The sequence below is a fragment of the Ascaphus truei genome, chromosome 2 (assembly GCF_040206685.1).
Source record: "Ascaphus truei isolate aAscTru1 chromosome 2, aAscTru1.hap1, whole genome shotgun sequence".
Taxonomy (NCBI): domain Eukaryota; kingdom Metazoa; phylum Chordata; class Amphibia; order Anura; family Ascaphidae; genus Ascaphus; species Ascaphus truei.
In genome coordinates this window covers 86716867-86738925 of record NC_134484.1, presented here as the reverse complement: position 1 = coordinate 86738925, position 22059 = coordinate 86716867, and the positions used below count along the sequence as shown (strand labels likewise).

The 22059-nt window shown below is 40.9% G+C and overlaps 1 protein-coding gene across 7 annotated transcripts in view; it reads left to right on the top strand.

Moving 5' to 3' along the window:
• Positions 1-22059, top strand: part of ZC2HC1A (zinc finger C2HC-type containing 1A) — a 79296-nt gene that overhangs the window by 34707 nt on the left and 22530 nt on the right. For 2 of the 7 annotated variants that reach the window (XM_075583063.1, XM_075583064.1), the window contains exons 6-8: positions 6994-7093; positions 11833-11938; positions 21850-21969. In XM_075583063.1, coding sequence (XP_075439178.1) covers positions 6994-7093; positions 11833-11938; positions 21850-21969 — 326 coding nt within the window. Of the gene's footprint in view, positions 1-6993; positions 7094-11829; positions 11939-21849; positions 21970-22059 lie in introns of all 7 variants that reach the window. The other 5 variants (XM_075583061.1, XM_075583062.1, XM_075583066.1 and 2 more) reach the window with 3 other exon arrangements.

The window sequence follows — 22059 nt, the reverse complement described above, 5'->3', positions numbered from 1 at the left end:
AATTGTCTCATTTAAACAGTTTGATCCATTCATTTTTCAGCTTATTTTATTCCTGCTTTTGCAGTCATACGGAGATTATAGTTTACAACTGCTTACATTACTTTTGGCTGGGAAAACAGATCAAGATATAGAATCTATCTGGCAATGGAATTTTTTTTGGTTGAAGATGTGACTGAGTACACCCTAGCAGCTGGATGACCTAGTGCAATCTAATGTGGAGTCTTTATTTATGCCCCAGCAAGTGACCTTATTCTGATACTAATTTAGGGATGTAGTTTATCCTCAGTATTGCATGAATGAGCATGTGGAGTACAACCGGGAGCTGGAGGTGTATGCTGCTGCACCTCTACGAAAACTACCTCAACATATCCTTGCATGTTTTTAAATATTTTCTCATTTCACTTTATGTATACTTCTATTTTTGATTTTAAACATCTGTATTGTTCTTTGGGTGATTCAGTAGACAATAGTCCTATCCATAAAGGGACAAGGCACGGATGCTCACTTTCATCACTACTACTTGCCTTTTTTATTGAGCCCCTAGAGGAAAAAAATCAGTTCTAACGAAGATATCACTTGCATACAGGTAGATTTGCCTGATTAGAAGATTAGCATTATTTGCAGTTACTATCTTTTCCACAATTGCTAGTCCTTGACAACTCTACAACATTTATTTCTTGGGTCGGGGCAATTTTACCATCTAGCAGTTTTAAAAGTTAACAATGATAAATCATAAGCACTTTGTATGTGGCCTACCTAATAACACATTGAAAGTGCTTAAATTCCATTTTGATTTTAAATAGAGAGAAAATGCACTCAAATATGCAGGTGTCCATATCAGAAATATATTTTCTAATGTATTTAATGCCAACTAGCCAACCCTTATTGTTCATTTAGCAAAAAATATGGGGACTTGAAATAAATATTGCGTTTTGTGGACTGGTAGTCATCCCTGTGGAAATGAAAAATGTGTCATTTTATAGCTTTTTAAACACTTCCTGTTTTGGTTCCCACAAATATCCTTCAAGACTTTGAAAAAAAAAAAAAAAATCTGGATTTTGTATGACAAAACACGCTGACCAGAGTTGCTAAATCTGTCTTCTGTTCAACTCAAGTTAATGATTTTTAGCTTTACCTGATCTTTAGCGAGACCTGTGAAGTATATCCAATTAGACTTGATTTGCTTATATGGCTAATTTCTGGTCATCATCCTCCTTTAGTTAAACACCACTCTATCATAGATCACTTTCTATTAATTTGTGATAAATTCATTTCTGCTTCCTGCATTGGGTTAACCCAAATTTTCAACCGTTCTTCAAAGACCCTGTGACTAACCCATGGATTCAGAATTATAGAAGCCAACGACCTAGTAGACTATTGTGACATGTTTCTGAAACTTTTTGTAGACAGGTGTAAACCTCCCGCCTGTTGATGTAATTGTAAAAACTTATATCAGATTTTGATTGGTATGACATTTGGACAAATTCCTCCCAAACCTGTATTTATACTGCCATTAAGGAAAACTCCTAAAATCATTTGTTCAGATATTTCTACTGTACTATGCTAAACTACATTTATTGTAGCTCTTCGCATATGTGTTGGAGGGAGTGGAGTGACCGTGGTAGCTTGGCTCATCGATAAAAAATGCTTGTGTATGGTTGAAGACGTTACTTAAACAATTGTTGACAAAACCTGTTCCCCTCAACCCATTGGATATGATCTAGGACAACCCCCCCCCCCCTCGCCCTTCTGATGTTTAAATATTAATTCAAACTAATCTCACAGGTCCTCACTGCAGCAAAATGCACTGTTGTAAAGTCATAGAAACATAAACTGCCACCATCAATTTAAAATGATGCACGTTATAATTTGGCATGTTATCACTTTGCAAAAAAATGATTAAATACTCGACATGTAGGAAAGTGTGTAAAACCTGACTGTTTCTGTGATGAACCTGCACTCGCCTCACAAAATCAATAACTTTTCTCTCTTGGACGTTTTATCAATCTTTTTGATCTCTGCTGCGCTTTGGCTCAGGGAAAGCCATTTACTTAAGTAATAATCCCCAAAGAACAGGGCATTACTGGTCAATAATGCTTCGCCTCGGGCCTTCAACTCTTCCAGCCAGGGCATTATTGGCCAGTAATGACCTGTTCTTCAGGGATTATTACTATTATAGGCTAAATGTAGTCTTATTTTTTATTTTTTTTTAATGTTTTTTTAGTCCTATTAATTTTTATCAGCATTATTTTACTGCATGTGTTTATTAAAAGGAAATTGTACATGCAGCCCTCCCTGTATACACAGAAAGACACTCTGCAGCCCCACCCCTCTGCACCCACAAAACACTCTGCAGCCCTCCTCCACCCTACAGTCACAAAACACACACACACCAGCCTCCCTCTACACCCACAAATACACTGCAACCCCCTGTAAACCCACACAACTGAAGATACACACACTGCAGCCCCCACAAAACACAATGCAGACACACACACCAACAAAACAGACTGCTGCCCCCTCTACATCCACAAAACACACACCTGAAGCACCCACTGCATCGCCCCTTTAAACCCACACATTTTAGACACACCAACACAACACACACTCAAGACACACACTGCAGACCCCTCTCTACACCAACAAGACACATACAACAAAACACTCCGCTGCCCCCCTCTAGACCCACAAAACACTCAGCAGACACAGACTCACAAACTTTTCTCCTGTGCAAAGCTCTTTGCAGGCAGGGTGGGGGAGCAGTTAGTACCTTGCTTCTGCCTCCTGTCCAGTCAGGTCCCCTGACTGAAAGCTACTTTCACTCTACGTGGATGAGAACTGAAAGATAATTGGCTGAAAAACTTGTCGGGTGCCAAAAATTCCGGGCCATTACTGAATGGTTAAAATTCTGGGCATTATTGAAATCCCTGCTCTCTTATTGGTTAAAATTCCGGGCATTATTCAGAGCAGGGATTTCAATAATGCCCGGAATTTAACAGCTTTAGCCTATAATGTACTTTATATTCCAAAACATCATAATTTTCGCCCTTTGATTTCATATCTGTATGTATGTCTTTATTTATATAGTGCCATTAATGTACACAGCGCTTCACAGCTGTAATACACGTGATAATTGTATAAATAACAAATACAGGCATACCCCGCATTAACGTACGCAATGGGACCGGAGCATGTATGTAAAGCGAAAATGTACTTAAAGTGAAGCACTACCTTTTCCCACTTATCGATGCATGTACTGTACTGCAATCGTAATATACGTGCATAACTGATGTAAATAATGCATGTGTAACAGGCTCTATAGTCTCCCCGCTTGCGCACAGCTTCGGTACAGGTAGGGAGCCGGTATTGCTGTTCAGGAAGTGCTGACAGGCGCAAGCGTGAGCTGCCGTTTTCCTATTGGGCGATGTGTACTTACTCGCGAGTGTACTTAAAGTGAGTGTCCTTAAAGCGGGGTATGCCTGTAATACAGATCACATAATGGGAAGAAGTGCTTCAGACATAAACGTAACATTTCGGAAAAGGAGTCCCTGCTCAGAAGAGCTTACAATGTTACCATGTTCTGTGAATCTGTTTACCTGCATCATTGTTGTTTTAGTTCAGTACAGGCATACCCCGGTTTAAGGACACTCACTTTAAGTACACTCGCGAGTAAGTACATCTCGCTCAATAGACAAACGGCAGTTCACGCATGCGCCTGTCAGCACTTCCTGAACAGCAATACCAGCTCCCTACCTGCACCAAAGCTGTGCGCAAGCGAGGAGACTATATTATAGAGCCTATTACACATGTGTTATTTACATCAGTTATGCACGTATATGACGATTGCAGCACAGAACATGTATCGATAAGTGGGAAAAAGGTAGGGCTTCACTTTAAGTACATTTTCGCTTTACATACATGCTCCGGTCCCATTGCGTACGTTAATGCGGGGTATGCCTGTAATAATTCCCGAAGAACAGGGCATTATTGGACAGTAATGTTCTGAGGGGATTATTACTATTATAGGCTAAATGTAGGCTTTTTTCATAAATAATAGACCCTTTTGTACAGTTATATAGATTTTTTTTTAATTAAAATAAAATGGTAAATACATTAAAGCACCTCTATAAAACACTTGCACTGCGACGATATGTTCACACCACACTGCAGCTCTACACACAACGCACTACAGCTCTATATATACACACACACACACACACACACACACACACTCTGCTGCTACACACACTGTATCTACATCCAAGCACCATACACACACACTTTGCAGCAGACACACACACACACACTCTGCTGCAGACACACACACACACTCTGCAGCAGACACACACTAGATTGAAACTGCAGCTACAAACAAACTCTGCAGACACTTAGGCCTAGGACCCGCGGTGCGGGCGGCCACACGAGAGTTCCCAACCAGCAGGGGAATCCTCCCGAGCCGGTCCCGGTCCACCCTGGCTGCACAGCTCGCTACACGCTGTGACGCGTCAGCCGCTAGGGGATACAAGAGAATTGTAATCCCAAGCGGCGACGCGTCACGTGGTGTGGCTGTGAGCCAATGAGGAGGGGAGGCTTCGGGGAGCGGGGAGGAGAGTGTGGAGGGAAAGCAGCGCGCGCGCGTGTGTGTGTCTCAGTGTCAGCGTGTGGAGGGGGGGGGGTAGCGGGTCCCTTGGGTCCCTCTGCTTAAACCGCGGGTCCCTCTGCTTAAACCGCATTGCTTTGAATGCTGGATATTGAGGAGATTGAGGAAGTGTTCAGGTCGGCACCTCATGGGCTTAAACACGCCGCCCTCCCTCCCACTCCAGCCCCCCTCCCTCCCACTCCAGCCCTGGCTCCCGCTCCCTACAGACCGCATATCGCGGTCTGTGTCTGTCAGCGACCCGCCTGTCTGCAGTGCGGGCGTGTTGACTGAGGGAGCGGGGCCTTAGCCTTACTTTGCAGCTGTGGAGCTCTGTTCATGGAGGGAGGGGTAGGAGTCGCTGCCTATATGCTGCTTCCTGACCAATCCCCTGCCCTGTCTCAGAGCTGTTCTGACAAAAGGAAAAGCTGATTGCCTAGAAATAAACACATTGCAAGCCTCAAAAAAATCTGGGCATTAATGAATGAATAATGCCCAGAATTTTAACCAATCAGAGAGCAGGGATTTCAATAATGCCCAGAATTTTACAGCTTTTGCCTATAATTAAGTAATAATCCCCGAAGAACAGGGCATTATTGGCCAGTAATGCCCTGTTCTGAGGGGATTATTACTATTATAGGCTAAATGTAGACTTTTTTCATAAATAATAGACACTTTTGTATAGTTAAATAGATTTTTTTATTAAAATAAAATGGTAAATACATGAAACCACCTCTATATACGCTTACACTGCAGATATCTATATCACACACTACCGCCCCTCTGTGTAATACACACCCACACCCACACACAACACAGCAGCTCTACACACACAAACTCTGCTGCCACACACACATGCTACACCCATAAACACTGCTGCTGACACTGACACACACACTGGAGCTGTACACACACAAACTGTTGCTACACATACACACACACTGCAGCCACTTACTGAACTTTGCACTCCCCCCCACCGCTACACACAACACAGCACCTCTATACACACACAACACTGCACCTCTATACACACACAACACTGCACCTCTATACACACACAACACTGCACCTCTATACACACACACATGCTACACCCATAAACACTGCTACTGACACACACAAACTGGTGCTCTATACACACACACACACACACACACACACACACACACACACACACATCACCTCTGCACAGATATACAACAGCACAGCACACACACACAAACTGCAGCCACAAAGAAACTGCAGACTGCCACTTACCTTACTTACCTTACTTACAAGCGTCCGAGAGCAGACTGTGTCTTCCGTGATCATGCCTCAGATCCTGGCGGCTATCGGTTCCACTATTGCTGTTAAAGATTAGGATTTTATCCTGAAATGCACATTTTTATCTGCCACATCGTAAGTAATATCTGTGCTTGCGCTGTGTGGAACTAAATACACTTACTTCACCATATTGGCTATCTTTCTTGTATTTTAGGTTCATTCCAATTCCCGGATTTTACTTACTGGACTTTAATAGTACTTTATCAATACAGGTGTTTTTACTTTAAACATTTGTCTGCATTGGTTTGCGCCCTTTGTTTTTTCTTTCCTTTTATATTGATTGGTGTTGTGTGCATCCTACACATTGTGGCAGCATCCATTGCTTATCAGTCATATTGTTTATATAATTTGATATATCTTTATATACCTATATCTGTGGATGTCTATACTGTTGGTTTACTGCCTTCATTCATACTTTTTAAAAAAAAAATCAGTTCTGTAGTATTAGTGACTTTTATTTATCTTTTTTTTTCCCAACTTTTATTGTCATTTTTAATTCATTTTAAAGCATCCTTTGATTTCTATTGAGCCCACCTCCCAAGCAGTGCAAGATACTTGCACCACTTTCCTGTTTGATCATTTATTGCCAGTGTTCCCAGCAGTTTGAGCTGTAAAATGTAATGCTACCTAGTAATATAAGGATACATTGTAGCTGGGTTACACTGACTGAAGCAGCCATTATGTTAGTCACACAATAAGGATTTTTACACATTTGTAACGGGAGCACCAAACAATTGCCAGCTTGAGTATGAATGTAGAATTCTACATTGTCACATGCTTTACATGTAAAAAATAATAATAATTTTTAAAACAATGTTGGAAAGTAGTATTGCAGCTTTAAGCTTGTTGATGTTGCAATTGGAGCCCCGATACTTTGAAGGTAGCAATGGCTTTGTACACCATTCCTTTTTATTAATTGGCTCATTACTTGTACCATTTTCCTTTTTGTTTCGTTAGTTCTTGGGCCAATAACATTGAATATTGCTGCTTGTGTTTGTCCACACACTGTACTACATTTTTATTTTATTTTATAGATCAAGCCTCCCTCAGTTAAGAAGACTAATTCCCCTGCAACTGTATCTTCTACATCTACGCGTTTGCCACAGCCACCTAATTTTGGTAAACCTGCTTCAGGTATGACTTTTTTTATGTGTGGGTAATCAAAATCGTTCATGTTCTAGGAGGAGACTATTAAAAGGGAGGAAAAATCTTTAGGGTTTGTAGGAGATTAAAGCCGTAGTTTCAGGAAAAATCGGCGCGCCTCATCAAAAAGGGGGAGAGAAAAGAAAGGAAAGCACAACTGTGAAGGACGTTCACAATGTTGTATGTGCAGTGCAGATGGTGAGGTATGCACTTACATGTGAGGGCCTGTGTTCAGGCTAGAATGGCGAAGGGAGTAACGGGAACCGGAGCAGAATCCTGAGTGCTTGAGCTGGACCCTTGAGAGTTATTTACACTGTCAGTGTGAGTGTACCCTGAATCTTTTATATAAAGTTGGACTTTTTAACCAATACGGCTTCCGAATCCTTCTATACTACCACGGAAGCGGAGGAACCAAAGAAACATTTAAGTGTCTGAACGCAGGCCCTCACATGTAAGTGCATCCCTCACCATCTGCATTGCACATACAACATTGTGAACGTACTTCACCATTGTGCGTTTCTTTCTCTTCTTTTCTCTCACCCCTTTTGATGAGGTGCGCTGATCTTTCCTGAAACTACATCATAGTCCAGAACTGGGAACAGTTCTTTTTATTTTTTTATTTGTTTTTTTTCCCCCCCAAGCAGCTCCGAAGAGTCAATTTTTTTATAAGTTTAGACAGTGACAGAAGTTGAGCGCTTCCTTTATTTGCTATATACAGTATCAGGAGATTAAAGCAGCAAAACATCAGAAATCTTATGGGGGTTTTTGTTTTGTTTTTTAAAAATAAATTCTGTACTATTGGATACTACTGACTGCTTCGTTTTTTGCTTTTATTCAACGCGTAATGCCTTTTTTTTAACTTACATTTTATTGAAGTTATTTGGGGTGGGAGGGGGTACAGTAAAGAATAGAAGGGGGGAGGGTACAGAAATCATAAGGGAGGGGGGTGGTGATTGTTTTGCATACATCACAAGATGTGGGTTACATATGTTGCACAACTTGTCTCATATTATAGCAGGATTAATCTAGTGTCTATGCCTTGTATACATGCCGAGTGAATCCAGGGCTCCCAAACTATAATAATATTAATCAGACTCAGGAGCTTCTCCATGTGACAGATGAAGCCCAGTCTGTTTTTTATTTTAGATGAGGTGGGGATTCCTGACTGCTTCCATACTGCGGCCAATTCACATCTGGTTGCCGGGAAGATGTGGGAGGCTAGTCTATTTTCCTGTCTAGAAAAGGCGTCAGCCGGTCTGTTTAGTAAAAAAGAGCCAGGGATCCATATCCAAGTCTACTTACAGGATTCTCCTGGTCAACCCTCTCACATTTTGCCATAGCGCTCGCAGATACAATGGGGCAAGTCCACCACATGTAGATGAAAGAGGCATGGCCTCCGCAACCCTTTGGGAAGTCTGGGGGGTAGCCTGGGATAAACCTGGCAAGCACCTGGGTGTTCGGTACTACCTCATCAGTACTTTGTACCCATTTCCCATGATTACTGTGAAGATAGAGCACGTGGCTACTGCTTGGAGTATATCGTCCCAGGATTTATTGTCAATTTCCACCCCCAGGTCATTTTCCCATTGGGTCATGTATTTTAATTTTGTGTGGCCCTGGATGGTGGACCCATCTACCATTCCGTATATTCGGGAGATAAGCCTTGCTGATCCCTTGTCTTTAAGACATTGGGTTTCGTATTTTGTCAAAGGGTCCTTGGGACCCAGGCTTTGGTAGAAGCCTTTGATTTGCAGATACCTAAATATTTCTCTATTTGGCATGGTTTTTTTCCTTTTGTATATCTGCAAACGGTTTAATTTTCTGATCGGGGCCCAGGTAACTTAGTCTAAGGAACCCTGCCTCCTTCCATACTAGAAAACTCCTCTCTGGTAGTCCCGGGCTAAAAGATGGATTCCCGAATATAGGGGTCATCAGAGATTTGGTGGTTGTCAGATAATATTTATATTTCAGTGATTCCCACAGTCTGAAGGAGTGTGTCATTGTTGCTAGATCTAAGCGGACTCTGTACTTTTTGGATATTCGAATCCATAGTAGATTTTGAAGGTTATAAGGGTGGGATAATGAGCTCTCCAACTCAGTCCATCTCCTAGAGAGGTGGTCAGAGTGCCATAAAGTCAACTGGCTCAGCTGGGCGGCCCTATAGTAGGAGATGAGGCATGGCACATCCAGGCCCCCTGCCTTATTGGGTGTCGTGAGTATCTGTCTCCTGCTTCTGGGTCTTTTTTTCCCCCCAAATGAACCTTGTTATAAGGGACTGCAGGTCAGATATTTCCATGTGTTTCACTGGGATCGGCAGCATCTGAAACAGGTACAGAATCCGCAGAAGGAGGTTCATCTTTATGCATTGAATTCGCCCTATCCAAGACATATATTATAGTGGACAATGCCCCCAAATCATCTCTCAAGGTCTTCAAGAGCCTGTGGATGTTTTCCCTATATAGGGTATTGTAGTTGTTTGTAATGTTCACGCCCAGGTATTTTATGAATTAAGATTGCCACTTGAAATCAAAATTTAGTTCCAGTAGTTTAACTGAGTGCGGGATGTTGATATTAAGGGCCTCGGATTTACTTGTTATTGTTTATTTTAAACCCTGAGATTGAATTGAACATTTCCAAGGTGGAGAATAGGTTCGGGAGAGTTGTCAGAGGGCTAGAGATTGTAAGAAAGATATTGTCCATGAATAGCGCTATTTTGTAGGAATGGTTCTTCACCTGGGTCCCCGATATATTTGTGTTTTTTCAAATACATGCTGCAATTGATACCACACACAGAGCAAACAGCAAGGGCGAAAGCGGGCATCCTTGCCTTGTTCCGTTCTTTATGATGAAGAGATCCGAAGGGAACCCCTGGCAAATCACCCTCACTGCCGGCCCTGCGTACAGCATCATGACTGCTTGGAGGAAAGGACCATGGAATCCAAAGGCATGCAAAGTCCTCTCCAGATATACCCAGTCTATGCGATCGAATGCTTTTTTTGCGTCTAGACTCAAAACTATGTAAGGGACATTCCCGTCCTTATGTATTAAAGTGATGCATGCCTGCAACATGTTGGTGGGGAACTGGGACTCTGTGAATATTGAGTCAAAAAGTGCTAGCATATGTGGGGCTAGGATCTGGGCAAATTATTTATAGTAGATGTTAGAGAAGCCAGCCGGGCCTGGGGCTTTCGAGGGTTTCAGATTCTTGATTACGAATAATAATTCTTCTGTATCTATTTTCTGGCCTTGTTTGATATTGTCCAATTTGGAGATGGAGGGAAGTTCAGCTTCCTTGAGGAAGTCTTATTTTTTTTTGAGGATTTTGGATTGGGGTAGCGTTTTGTTCCTGTCGTATAGGGAAGAGTAGTATGGCATAAATTCTTTGCTTATTAGTGGGAGGCTAGATTAGTGGGAGGCCCGATTTTTGTCCAATAGCCTAGATAGATTGGCTCCCCTGTTTTGTCCTCAATTTTGCTGCTAACATTGTTCCAGATTTGTTGGACTTCTCGTTGAACCTGCTTTTGGTCCAGTTCATGGAGTTTTCTGCTTGAGATGTCAAAAGTAGGTTCAACCCTTGTTTCGCCTCATTTAGGCTCCCTAGCGTTAGGCTGTTCCCATCTCTCTGAATGGCCTTGGTGAGGTCTGCTACCCTATCTCTAGCTTTCATAATTTTATCTTCCTTCCCGAGGCCAGTCTGATGAGCCTTCCTCTTATGGTGGCTTTATGAGCCTCCCGCAGAGTGGATGGTGGGGACATGCTGCCCGCATTGGTTTTGAAATGGGAAACTAGGTCTCTTAGCTCTGGAACTTTCAAGAGAGACTCGTTCAGTCTCCATTGAGAATTAATACAAAATAGGACCTATGTCCTGAAAGGGTGCTTCTAAAATCCCAAGGTATATCCGTGAGTAATATCCAATAATGATCCTTGGTCCAAATATATATCAGGCAGAACAGACAATGTGTACTGTATATGAAACTGTAAACGTCCTGAATATAGCCTGATGTTGTGTGGTGTACCAGTGATAACCCAATCAACTGGCAATATCAAGGAGCCCTTCTATAGCAGCCATTATGTTTGGCACACAGTCAGCATTTTTACACATTTATAACAGGAGCAGCACACAATTACCAGCTTAGGTAAGAATATAGAATTATACATTGTCACATACTTTACATATACAAATAAGAAGAAAAAAGAAAGTTGGACAGTAGTGTTGCTGCTTTTAACAACTCTTATAGCAGTGAGCAATTCCCATGAACCTGTCCAGATCTTTCTAGTTAGATGAAGAAGACCATTTTTGCTCAAGTTTGATTGCCAACAAATGTAAATGAGCTATAGCTTTCCATTCTTGATCAATCAATTTCCCTTCATGTAGCTTTTATGTTATTACTTAAGTTAATCATGTTTATGTTGGTTCACTACATAGGATTAAAACACACATTTTGAAGTCTAAATAAACTTTAGAGTACTTCAGAGATCTAGTAAATGTTTCAAAACAAATGTATTTTACATTCATGGGTTTTTATGTACGAAATGTCCTCTGTTAACCCGCTGTATTAGTTTCTACTTTATCAGTACCAGTTAGACTCTGCTCCTAGCATTGGTGTGCAGTAATACCCTATTTGTAGGTAATTACTTATGACTGGATACATACAGCATTTATTTTCTTGATTTTTAATAAATATATTATTAATAGGATCTTGCGTATATTTCTGTTTTGTTTTAAGTAGGTGCACCTTCAGGCAAACCGGCTGTTAGCGGTGGAGCTGCTGGAAACAAATTGCAGTCGTTCTCTCCTGCACATAAAAATTCAACAGTAACAAGCCCCCAAACTGGGTAAGTCTACCAATTAGCTAACCCCCCCCCCCCCCCAAATCATAATTGTAATGTACAGATTACCTATACTTTTCATTTTCTCCCTCCTCTCACGTTCATTGTAAAATCCTCCAGCAGTTTTCTGTTTTGGAATAATATTGGAGGACATTTATTTCTTGTTATGGTTGTAGAACAGTGGTGGGCAGCATGATGCACATCAAAGGCTGCATCTGTTGCCCTTCAGACCCTAAAAGGAGCCGCACATTATCAATTGCCCCATATAACCTAATCCTATAACATCTCTGTGTGGATCTCACTCTTTCGCTCTCACCCCCCCCCCCCCCCGCAGCTCTCTCTCACCCCTCCCTCTGCTCTCGCTCTTTTGAACCCTCTCTCTCTCTCTGCTCTCTCCTGTCCCCCCTCTGCTCTCACTTTCCTGCCTCCTCCTTCTCTCGCTCTGCTAACACACCCCCACCCCCCTCTGCTCTCGCTCTGCTAACAGCCCCCACCCCCCCTCTGCTCTCGCTCTTCCTGTCATTTGTTTGCTCAAGTTATCTTTATCTATTATTAGGACTTTGATTAAGATCCAATAACATTTTAAGTTTGACATATTTCAATCATAATCTACTTCCTACTATATATGTGTGGGTGTGTGTGTATGTATATAGATATATAAATACTTTTTTAAATATATATATATTTATATAACAGGAGAGAAAAGAAAGCACACTTCCCATAGTGTAAAACGGTGTAGCATTTAATAAAAAAAGACTGGGAGAGGGAAACGAGCACTTTCACAAAGGTTGAGTTTAATCATCAGCATTTGTGAAATAAATATCACCGCCACCAGTTCTGACCCAAAATCGCCGTCATGGAGTGGTGACTAACAGCATGAATGTAAACACCCGATCAGCTGGGCACTTTTAGCCGGAGCTCGCACGGTACAGCCAGAGTCCTGCAGCTGGCTGCTTTTCAAATCCCACGGCCTTTCAGACGCTCAGAGTAAGACCCGCAATATCTGGACATCCTTTGGTAAAGGAAACGCGCAAGGACTACGATATTGCGTCATCACGCATAAGTGTGATCAGGCCGGTTCTTACTCTGAGCGTCTGAAAGGCCGTGGGATTTGAGAAGCAGCCAGCAGCAGGACTCAGGCTGAACCATGCGAGTTCCGGATAAAAGTGCCCAGCTGATCGGGTGTTTACATTCATGCTGTGAGTCACCACTCCATGACAGCGATTTTGGATCAGAACTGCTGGCGGTGATATTTATTTCACAAATGCTGTTTTAAACTCTACCTTTGTGAATGTGCTTGTTTACGTCACCCACTCCTTCTTTTTTTATTAAATGCTATACCGTTTTACGCTATGGGGCGTGCGCTTTCTTTTCTCTCCTGTTTTAAGTAAATCCAATTGTATGTGGTTCATCCTTCTGAAAGCAGCCTGGACCCCGAAAATCTGTAACATTTAGCACCTTTGAGATCAAATCGACTGGACTTTATCATTGGACTGGTTTGTTGGTTGTTTGTTATACACTATTAGAGTGGCACTTAATGAATCTACTTATATAATGCATTTTCACTTATTTTGTTTGGAATAGATTACTAAATTGACCCACAATTAGTATATCACTATATGATTATAGTATCATTTATACATTGCATGTATATTCTTCATTTGCCAATCGCTTTATCTTAATTGGCGCTACTATTTATTTCTTGTTGGATATCTATATATTGTCTATATTCGTGTATACCTGTATGGTCTACTTTCGATAATACAATTTCTAAGGAAGTCAGCGTGAGTTGCCATTTGCTTTCACTACGCGTTATTCTATGCGCACTGAGATCGAGGCTCCGAGTTGGGGCAGTGATGTGTATCTATCTGCTGGTCAGAGCGAGAGGCGTGGATCGAGAGGCGTTGTGTGTGGTGAAACTGTGCACCGGTCTGTGCGCACTGAGATTGAGGTTCCTAGTTGGTGCAGTGACGTACTTCCAGTTGCTGGTCGGAGCGAGACGTTCGGTGTGTGGAGAAACAACCGGACAGATTGGACAAGTCGTCTGTTTGGCGGTCCGGCAGAGATGGGGCGCATTGTTGGAGGACGACTTGGCTGAGGCGCTGAAGTGCCAGGATCAATAGGCACAATTGACTGGAGGTGATCAGTCTTATCAGCGTGAACGCCCTACCACTCCCTGGGATTCTGAGCAGTCTACAGCCCGAGGTGCTGATTATATTGTCTCCAACTAAAATACACGGACACCCACTCCACATACATACTGTTGGACTCAAATGTAGAGGTTACTGAAAAGTAAGGCATGGAAGCAGAGAAATAACAAGAGACACTACAACACAATTATTTTTATCTACGACTTGAATGCAACTATGTTTGCTATAACTTTCTTTCTCTGCACAATATTTTTCTATGTTAAAGTTACACTGACATTTTCTATTGCTCACTGCAACAAGTTCAGGACATTATCTGATTTACAATCAACAAACTATATCAGTCCCTCTCCTAACAGGATTTTTTTTAAAAGGACATATTTTTTTTCGTTTTGCGCCAAATGCTCTATCTGTCTATCTCCAGCAAATAACAATATATGGGAACCTTTTGAATGAAATCAATAAGAGAGTGAAGATGAGATGGAATGCATTTGGAAGAAACACAATATTTCTAGAGGACCTTCCACTGTGCCTCAAGAAAGTTTTTGATCACTGTATTCTGCCTGTGCTCACGTATGGATGTGAAACTTGGACCCTAAATGCGAACATAATTAAGACGCTTCAGACAACACAAAAGTATGGAGAGACGTATGCTACACGAAGAGATGGGAAAAAGAATGAGTGGGATAGAAACCAAACAAAAGTCTGTAACATGATCACGAGGGTGACGAAATTAAAATGGCAGTGGGCCTGACATGTATATCACAAGAAGAAATTATCGTTGTTGGACAAAGATGGTACTCATCTGGTTTCCAAGAGAGCTTAAAAGAGCAAGACGACGACCAAAAGTAAGAGATCAGAAAATGTGTTGAAGCAATATGAAGGAGAGAGCAGTACCTGGCCAAATGCCTTCCATATGCCAGTACCATTGCAGACGCCTTCATCCAGCAGTGCATCAACAAGGGCTGAAGATAAGGTGTGTGTGTGTGTCTGTTAAAAAAAAAAATATACAACGTTGCATAAACGCCATACAGTTTGAATTTTGAAATGCACAATTTTTTGCTTAGCAGACAATTCCACAACTCTAACTCATAACGAGCACAACCGTAAAGTTATTATTTTTTCCGATCTAACGAATTTAGCTATAAACAAAGAAATGTTGTATAAAAGGACGTGTTAATTCCCAGTTAGTATTTTAGTCTCATCCTTAGGCTGCGCTTATAGTGCCGACGTCGCGGCAAAACTAATGTATTGCCGCCGTCGCGTGTGCTTATAGTAAGCGCGACGCTGGCGGCGCAAATTCTTGAACCCGGTCAAATTTTGATTTTTCAGAGGCTGTCGCCATGTGACAGCCTCTGAACCAATCAAAGAGCTGGTCGCGGAAAGCGAAATACAAGTTTCGCTAGCGGCAACGGGTGACATCGCCGTCGCACGCACTATAAGCACGGCCTTGCTCATTTCTAAATCGCTATATGGAGTATCTTTCTTGTTGATATTTCACTTATTCTAAAATTAAAAATATCAACATTTATTGGTTTGTCAGATTTATCACCTGTTAAGGATTCACACATTTCTAAGCTTTATAGTTCACCTGCCTTATGCAAAGATGCATGGGAAGCTTAGTGCTTGAATTGTTCTCCAATACACTGCTTGTGTTTACAGTCCTTTTCTGGGCTACCTGCACACTATGGGAACTTAGGCAAATCCCACAATGAGGCATATTCTAGTAGCTCCGAATTGTGAAAAATTGCTTCTAAATTACACTTTAGGTACTTCTAAAGTGCACTTTATTCTTTAAGCCCTTTTTACATGTTGAAACTGAGATTTTTTTGTTTTTTTTTTAGAAGGGTTTTTATTGTGCAAATCCGGGAGGAATGACTGAAATTGCATGTTTTGATGAGGAGGGCGACAAGGAATTCCTAGCCTCATAGTATCTCCAGTAATAATAATAATAGTTTGTTCTTGTATAGCGCTGCTAGTTTTACATAGCGCTTTACAGAGACATTTTTGCAGACACGTGTCCCTGCCCCGTGGAGCTTACAATCTATGTTTTTGATGCCTGAGGCACAGGGAGATAAAGTAACTTGCCCAAGGTCACAAGGAGCCGACACAAGAAATTGAACCAGGTTTCCTTGCTTCAACTCACTGAACCACTCCTCCCTATAGTATACTGTATATGTCTCCTCAAACCCCCCTCCAAATAAATTAGGGAGAGATGCCTGTGCTGAAAAATTAGCATACCTGAGTTACCCTTGGAGATATGGTAATGTCTATACAAAGTATATTTAAATGAGTCGCACACCCTAAAATATATCCTTAAGACCAATTAGTTTGAAGGCCCTTGTGTTGAAGGGAATACCAGTGTCTGACCCAACAGGATTAGAACCCTCCCACCACCACCAAGCAAAATCCCTATTTTAGGCTTTGGAAGGAGTTGGCTCCACCACATTTTGCTTCTAAAGCAAGTACAAATCGGGCCTTTCATCACTTTTTATAGAAGCGGTTTAGACAATACGATTTGTAATGGAGAATACCGTTTTTTCTCACATTTCATTCCGCTTCTTGTGAACATGCCAAAAAGTGCGATTTAGCAATGACAAATTTGGTGCTACTAGAATAGCAGATTGTTGGCATGGAAACAGCGCTTGTTCTTCTAAAGTTGGTGAATTTGTAGGAATTAAAAACTTCAACGCCTTGCTGCTGAGTTTGAGTACTCCAAGCTCCTACAGACGACTCCACTCGTGGATCTCCAGAAATGGAAAAAACAGAGTGCACCAGAGGAGGCATATAATAAGGTTTTACAAGTTAGAGTATAAAAACACTTACAATTAAGTTACTCTTAGAAGGTGAGACGCTAGTCGTAAGGTGGAGCAAGCGTCCTGGAATGTTCGACGTGGAACTTTGCCCCGCGAGCAGGGACATTTCCTGTGTGCTCAGTATTGGTGTATCCTTTTATATCATGCGGGGGGGCACTGTATTCCACGCTGATGAACATTCCAGGACGCTTGCTCCACCTGACGATTAGCGGCTCATAGCCTTCTAATATTAACTTAATTGTACACCTACCAATGGTGTGCTCTGTGTGTTTCTTCCACTACTCAAATAAGCCCCTATTTCCTTGTGTCACAGTGTGCCAATAATTATTTAAATAAATAAATATATATATTTTTTAAATCATTGTACTGTAATTGTCTTTTATGATTTCACTGTCATTTTCAAACTTGTTTCCGTTTTGAGGCAGACACATACTGTAATGTTACTTTAGAAACAATTTTAACTAAGTATTTGGTTTAATGTGCATTTGCATGTTTTGAGGCAAAGTAAAAAACAAAACGATTTAATTTATTGTATTGCCATCCAGCTGTAATGAGATTTCCTATTAGGTAATTTCCATCTTCTCGGTGCAAAGTATAATGAATGTTACTATTGCATGTTTTTCCAATAGTGCTGTGCATCACTTTAACCCTTATACGTTATTCTGAATTGACTTATTCCATAATAAAAATATATTAAAGGTTATATACATAGAATTGCCTTTTTTTAATTTTTTTTTTAATGAATTGAAAAAGTGTGTGTGTGTGTGTGTGTTTAAATCGCCTAAAATCATTCGAGGCATGTTATCTATCATTCATTTTATTACATTTGGCCCACGATATTCTCTTCATATAGGTATCATATTTATTTGTACAAATCCATTAAGAATTGTTTGCGTCTACCTGCATTTACCTCACCCCTACCACATGCAGCACTTATCATCTGAGATCTGACTCCAAAAGACTGTTCATGTTCCCAAGGTTCAACAAAGTATCCGGTCATTCCTCCTTCTCTTACCGTGCACCCCACAACTAGAACAGTCTACTCTCACTGCCATCACCAGTTTAAGTTCTTTCAAAACTTAACCGGTCTCACATTTTAATCTGGTCTGTAACTGTTATATACACCTATAATATATGCTATCTCCTTTTGTGCATGCAATGTCTTGTATATAATGTACTGTATAACCCTTTTCACGCATTGTAACTATGTATTTGTAACCATGTATTTGTCATTACAACTCTGTGCCCAGGGCATGCTTGAAAACTAGAGGTAACACTCAATGTATTACTTCCTGGTAAAACATTTTATAAATAAATGTATCTTTTACTTGTAATTTACATATGTGCACCACACACAACATCCAAACTCCACCTCTAACTCCATTCCCTAGCGTCATTCAAAAAAAAAAAAATGATTTGTAAAAACAAACGACACACTGCACAACACGTCAATTTGATTTATACATTTGCAGCCAAATAAAAATTAATTTGCTACTGTTTGCATCAGGCTTAGAGCCAAAATCTTTTAGCGACAATTTTTTCCTAGACCCAATTAGGTTTAACAGAAAATAAAATGGTTCAACATGAGGTGTCCTTTTTGGTTAATGAGTCTTTCCAATGAATAATGTGTTGTCAGAGCTCAGAGCAGCAAATCGTTCAAACACAGGAACCTTTTATCCTCCGGGTGTCGCTGTAAAGCAAACATTTCAAATCTTCACAGCCAGAGGCTGGCTATGCATAGGTAGGTTATGTGATGTACAGTGTATACAGATTTTTGCAGACACTTAGATGAAGAGGTCTATGTTATGTAATTGTTCTTTCTTTTTCTTTATTTCTCTCTCATTCTGTTCTCTCAGCTTCTATACACATTTCTTCTCCATTTTAAGTAAATGTTAGTCGTATAATTTTTAATGTATTTAAGATGAAGTCTAATTTTCGTGTGTAAGTAATTTTTTTTGTATAATGCAGTTTGTTTTAAAGGTTCTCGAATGTATCTGTACTGCTAATTGTCGGCAATCAGCAAGTCTGATGTGGCTGATTTGCACAGATACAGTATGAGCAAAAAACTGCCATTCAAGTCAGTGGACCGTATTTAATAAGGCCGCTCCGATAAGGGTTAGCTGCAATCATTTTTACGTAAATGTTCAAATTGAAAATCGGTTGAATTCCAAACATTTTCCAACCATTTTTTTTTAACTCTTGAAGTGCCTGTAGACAGTCTTGTAAGATATTTGATGATTATGAAGTGTATTGAGCGTTGTTCATACTAGAATAAAATGTCAGTACATGTATAACTCCTAACTGTATACACAACCTGAACAGAAAACCTTTTCATCACCTGTTCTTCCACAGCGAACATCTGATTGATTCTATTTCGTATCTCACTGGACTGTTTCAAGTATCTTATTGGAAAGCTTTTCATAATTTTTTCCCCTTTTATTATAATAGATATTAACAATTTCATATACAATAGTTAACCTTCCATACCTGTTTATTTTTATTTTTTAACTGAAGGTTACTATACTGTAATTGTACTACTACATGGCAATTCAGTTTTGTGGTTGAAAATAAAAATATAGATTTTTCTAGTACATGCCTTTTTGATCTTGTCTGTTCAATGTTTAGCTTGAATGGCACTGGAAATCATAGTTTGTGTTCTGAGCCATCATCCTTACACACCGTAAACACTTTCTTTTTCCTTCAGACGCCACCCCTTTAGTGTCGAATTCTAATAACATTATTTGTATTGGAGGAATGTATGTTTTACAACTGCATTTATGAAAGGGTTTTTTTCTTTTCTTTTTTCCTTTAGCAGATTTTAAGGTAAAACGTGTGTGTGTGTGTGTGTGTGTGTGTGTGTGTGTGTGTGTGTGTGTGTGTGTGTGTGTGTGTGTGTGTGTGTGTGTGTGTGTGTCTTTTCTTGCCCTTTCCAACACTGTTTTTATTTTTAAATCTCATGTTCCATCCCTACGATATAAGCGTTTGCAATATTAACCATCCAGGAGGTTACAATAGAGCACTCCCTAGAGCCCAGTGCAGTCTATAGCAGGGGCGTGGCGGTTAGAGTCCTCACGCTCTTCCCCAAGGCATTTAAATTAAATGCCGGGGAGCGTGCTCGAGGCCTCTAACTTTCATTACCTGGTCTCCGGCGGCTTCCATTGACGCGTCATTTTGGTAAAGTGGCATCAAATGACGCCACAGGGTCACATGACCTTGCGTTGCGGGACACCGGGGAGGGGGGGGGCGTGAGCAGGGGTGGAGAGCAGGCTGGGGGGCGCAAACTGAACATTTTGAGCTCTCCCCCCCCCCCCTGGTCTATAGGTTGTTTGGTGACCTCAGAAGCTAGAGATTTAAAAACAAAATCTGGATTTTTAACACTATAGAAACTTTAAATAAACAGAAATAAAACAGAACATGCATAGGGGGCAATATACTAACATTTGATTTAAACTTGTATGGGCTTCTGGGAGGGTATTGCTGTTTTAATAATAATACATGTTCTTTTTGCATTTTTTGGACACCAAACATATATACCAGGGCTGGCCAACTCTCGGCATTTGATGTGGCCCGCGTTACCATCCGGGATCAGCCACATGTCGCGCTGGAAGTTGAGCATAACCTCTGTGAGGCCGCAGGACCGGAGTTGGGGGCTTACGGAAATTGGGCCTGACTTTTGGGCAGGCCCAATTTCCAGAGGATCCTGTGCCAATGCACCCCCAATTTAAAATTGAGGATGAGGGGAAAAAAATTGAGTACTAAGAGAGAGGAGAGAGCGTGCGCAACAGTGGAGGGAGATAAATACATAGGAGGGGTGAAAGAAATAAAGGGGGGTACGAGCGAAAAAGGTGAGAGAGGGTTCGGGGAGACAGAGACGGGGCCGCTGACATGGGGGGGCCAGGTAGAAACTTTAGGCCTGAGCTCCACACAGACTGCCGTCGTCCATGTGGCTGCACTTCTACTCCCCTCCCCCCCCTACAGCTTAGGCCCCCCCAGAACTTTTGTTGCCCATTAATTGACTTGCCTGAGAAAAAGATTGGCCACCCCTGATATATACAGTACTCTACAGTAAAATGTATGCAGGCAATGTTAAGTGCAGAAGACTATATACAGTTTACCTTGCTGTACAGTCACTGTCATCTGGGACTAAAACCTCAAATAGGTTTATACTTTTAGCACAAGTACGTACAGATTTTGTTGTAGTTACTGCTTATAATCATATATAATACGTGCCTAAAATAGTCTCGTGGCAACAAAATAAATAAGCAAGGAGTTCTGATTTTAAAGCACATGTGAAAACATGACGACATATTTCAGTTGCTGGTGGAAGCAAATAAGAGCATTTGACTGGGTATAGTGATTCGTATTTTCATGCTATTAAAATGATTACTTAAAGTGCCTTTAAACTTGAGAATAGAAAGAGGCGTTTGACCGGCCATTATAGAAAGGGTTCCCGAGGTAGAAGTCAGAGAGAAATGTTTCATCTGGGAGGGAGCATAAGGGGCAATCCTACCTAGGACCAAAGTGTACAAATGGCAGTAACGTGTTTAAGGGATTAGATCTGGGTGATTTGATGTCTTTATTTAAAACCATTTGGCAACTAGAAGTATTTTAAAATATTTTTTTGAAGTTCGTTTGTAAACATGGTGAGCTGAGACTTGGCGAGGTTTGATTTCCTCTGGCTACTCCCTTTGTGTGGTATTACTATGTTTTCAACAAATTTGCACAGGTAAAACCTGATGTCTCCTCACCTTGTCTTTATTGGCACTTTGACTTGATTGATATACACTTTCCATTGGGAGCCCCATAAGAAATATAATTTAGAATTCATTTCCAAAGCAACAAAAGCAGCCAAATCTTTATCATTATTTTTTTTTTTTAGCACAGTTACATGTTTCGGAAGACAATTAAATGTTACATGATCTGAATAAAACTAGTTCACTTTTGTTTTCACTAGTAAAATGGACACAATAGGCCCTCCCCTTCGGACGGGAAGAGATTTACAAAGATTACATGACAGTGATACAAAAACAGACAGTACCATCCTAAGATCTAATGAATTGCTACCTATTCACAAGTAAGTATTCTAAAGTAAGGATGTTCATAGATTGTTCATGCCCGAATCTGTTATAAGGCAATGAGGAATATAGCAGCAGAAAGAAATGTC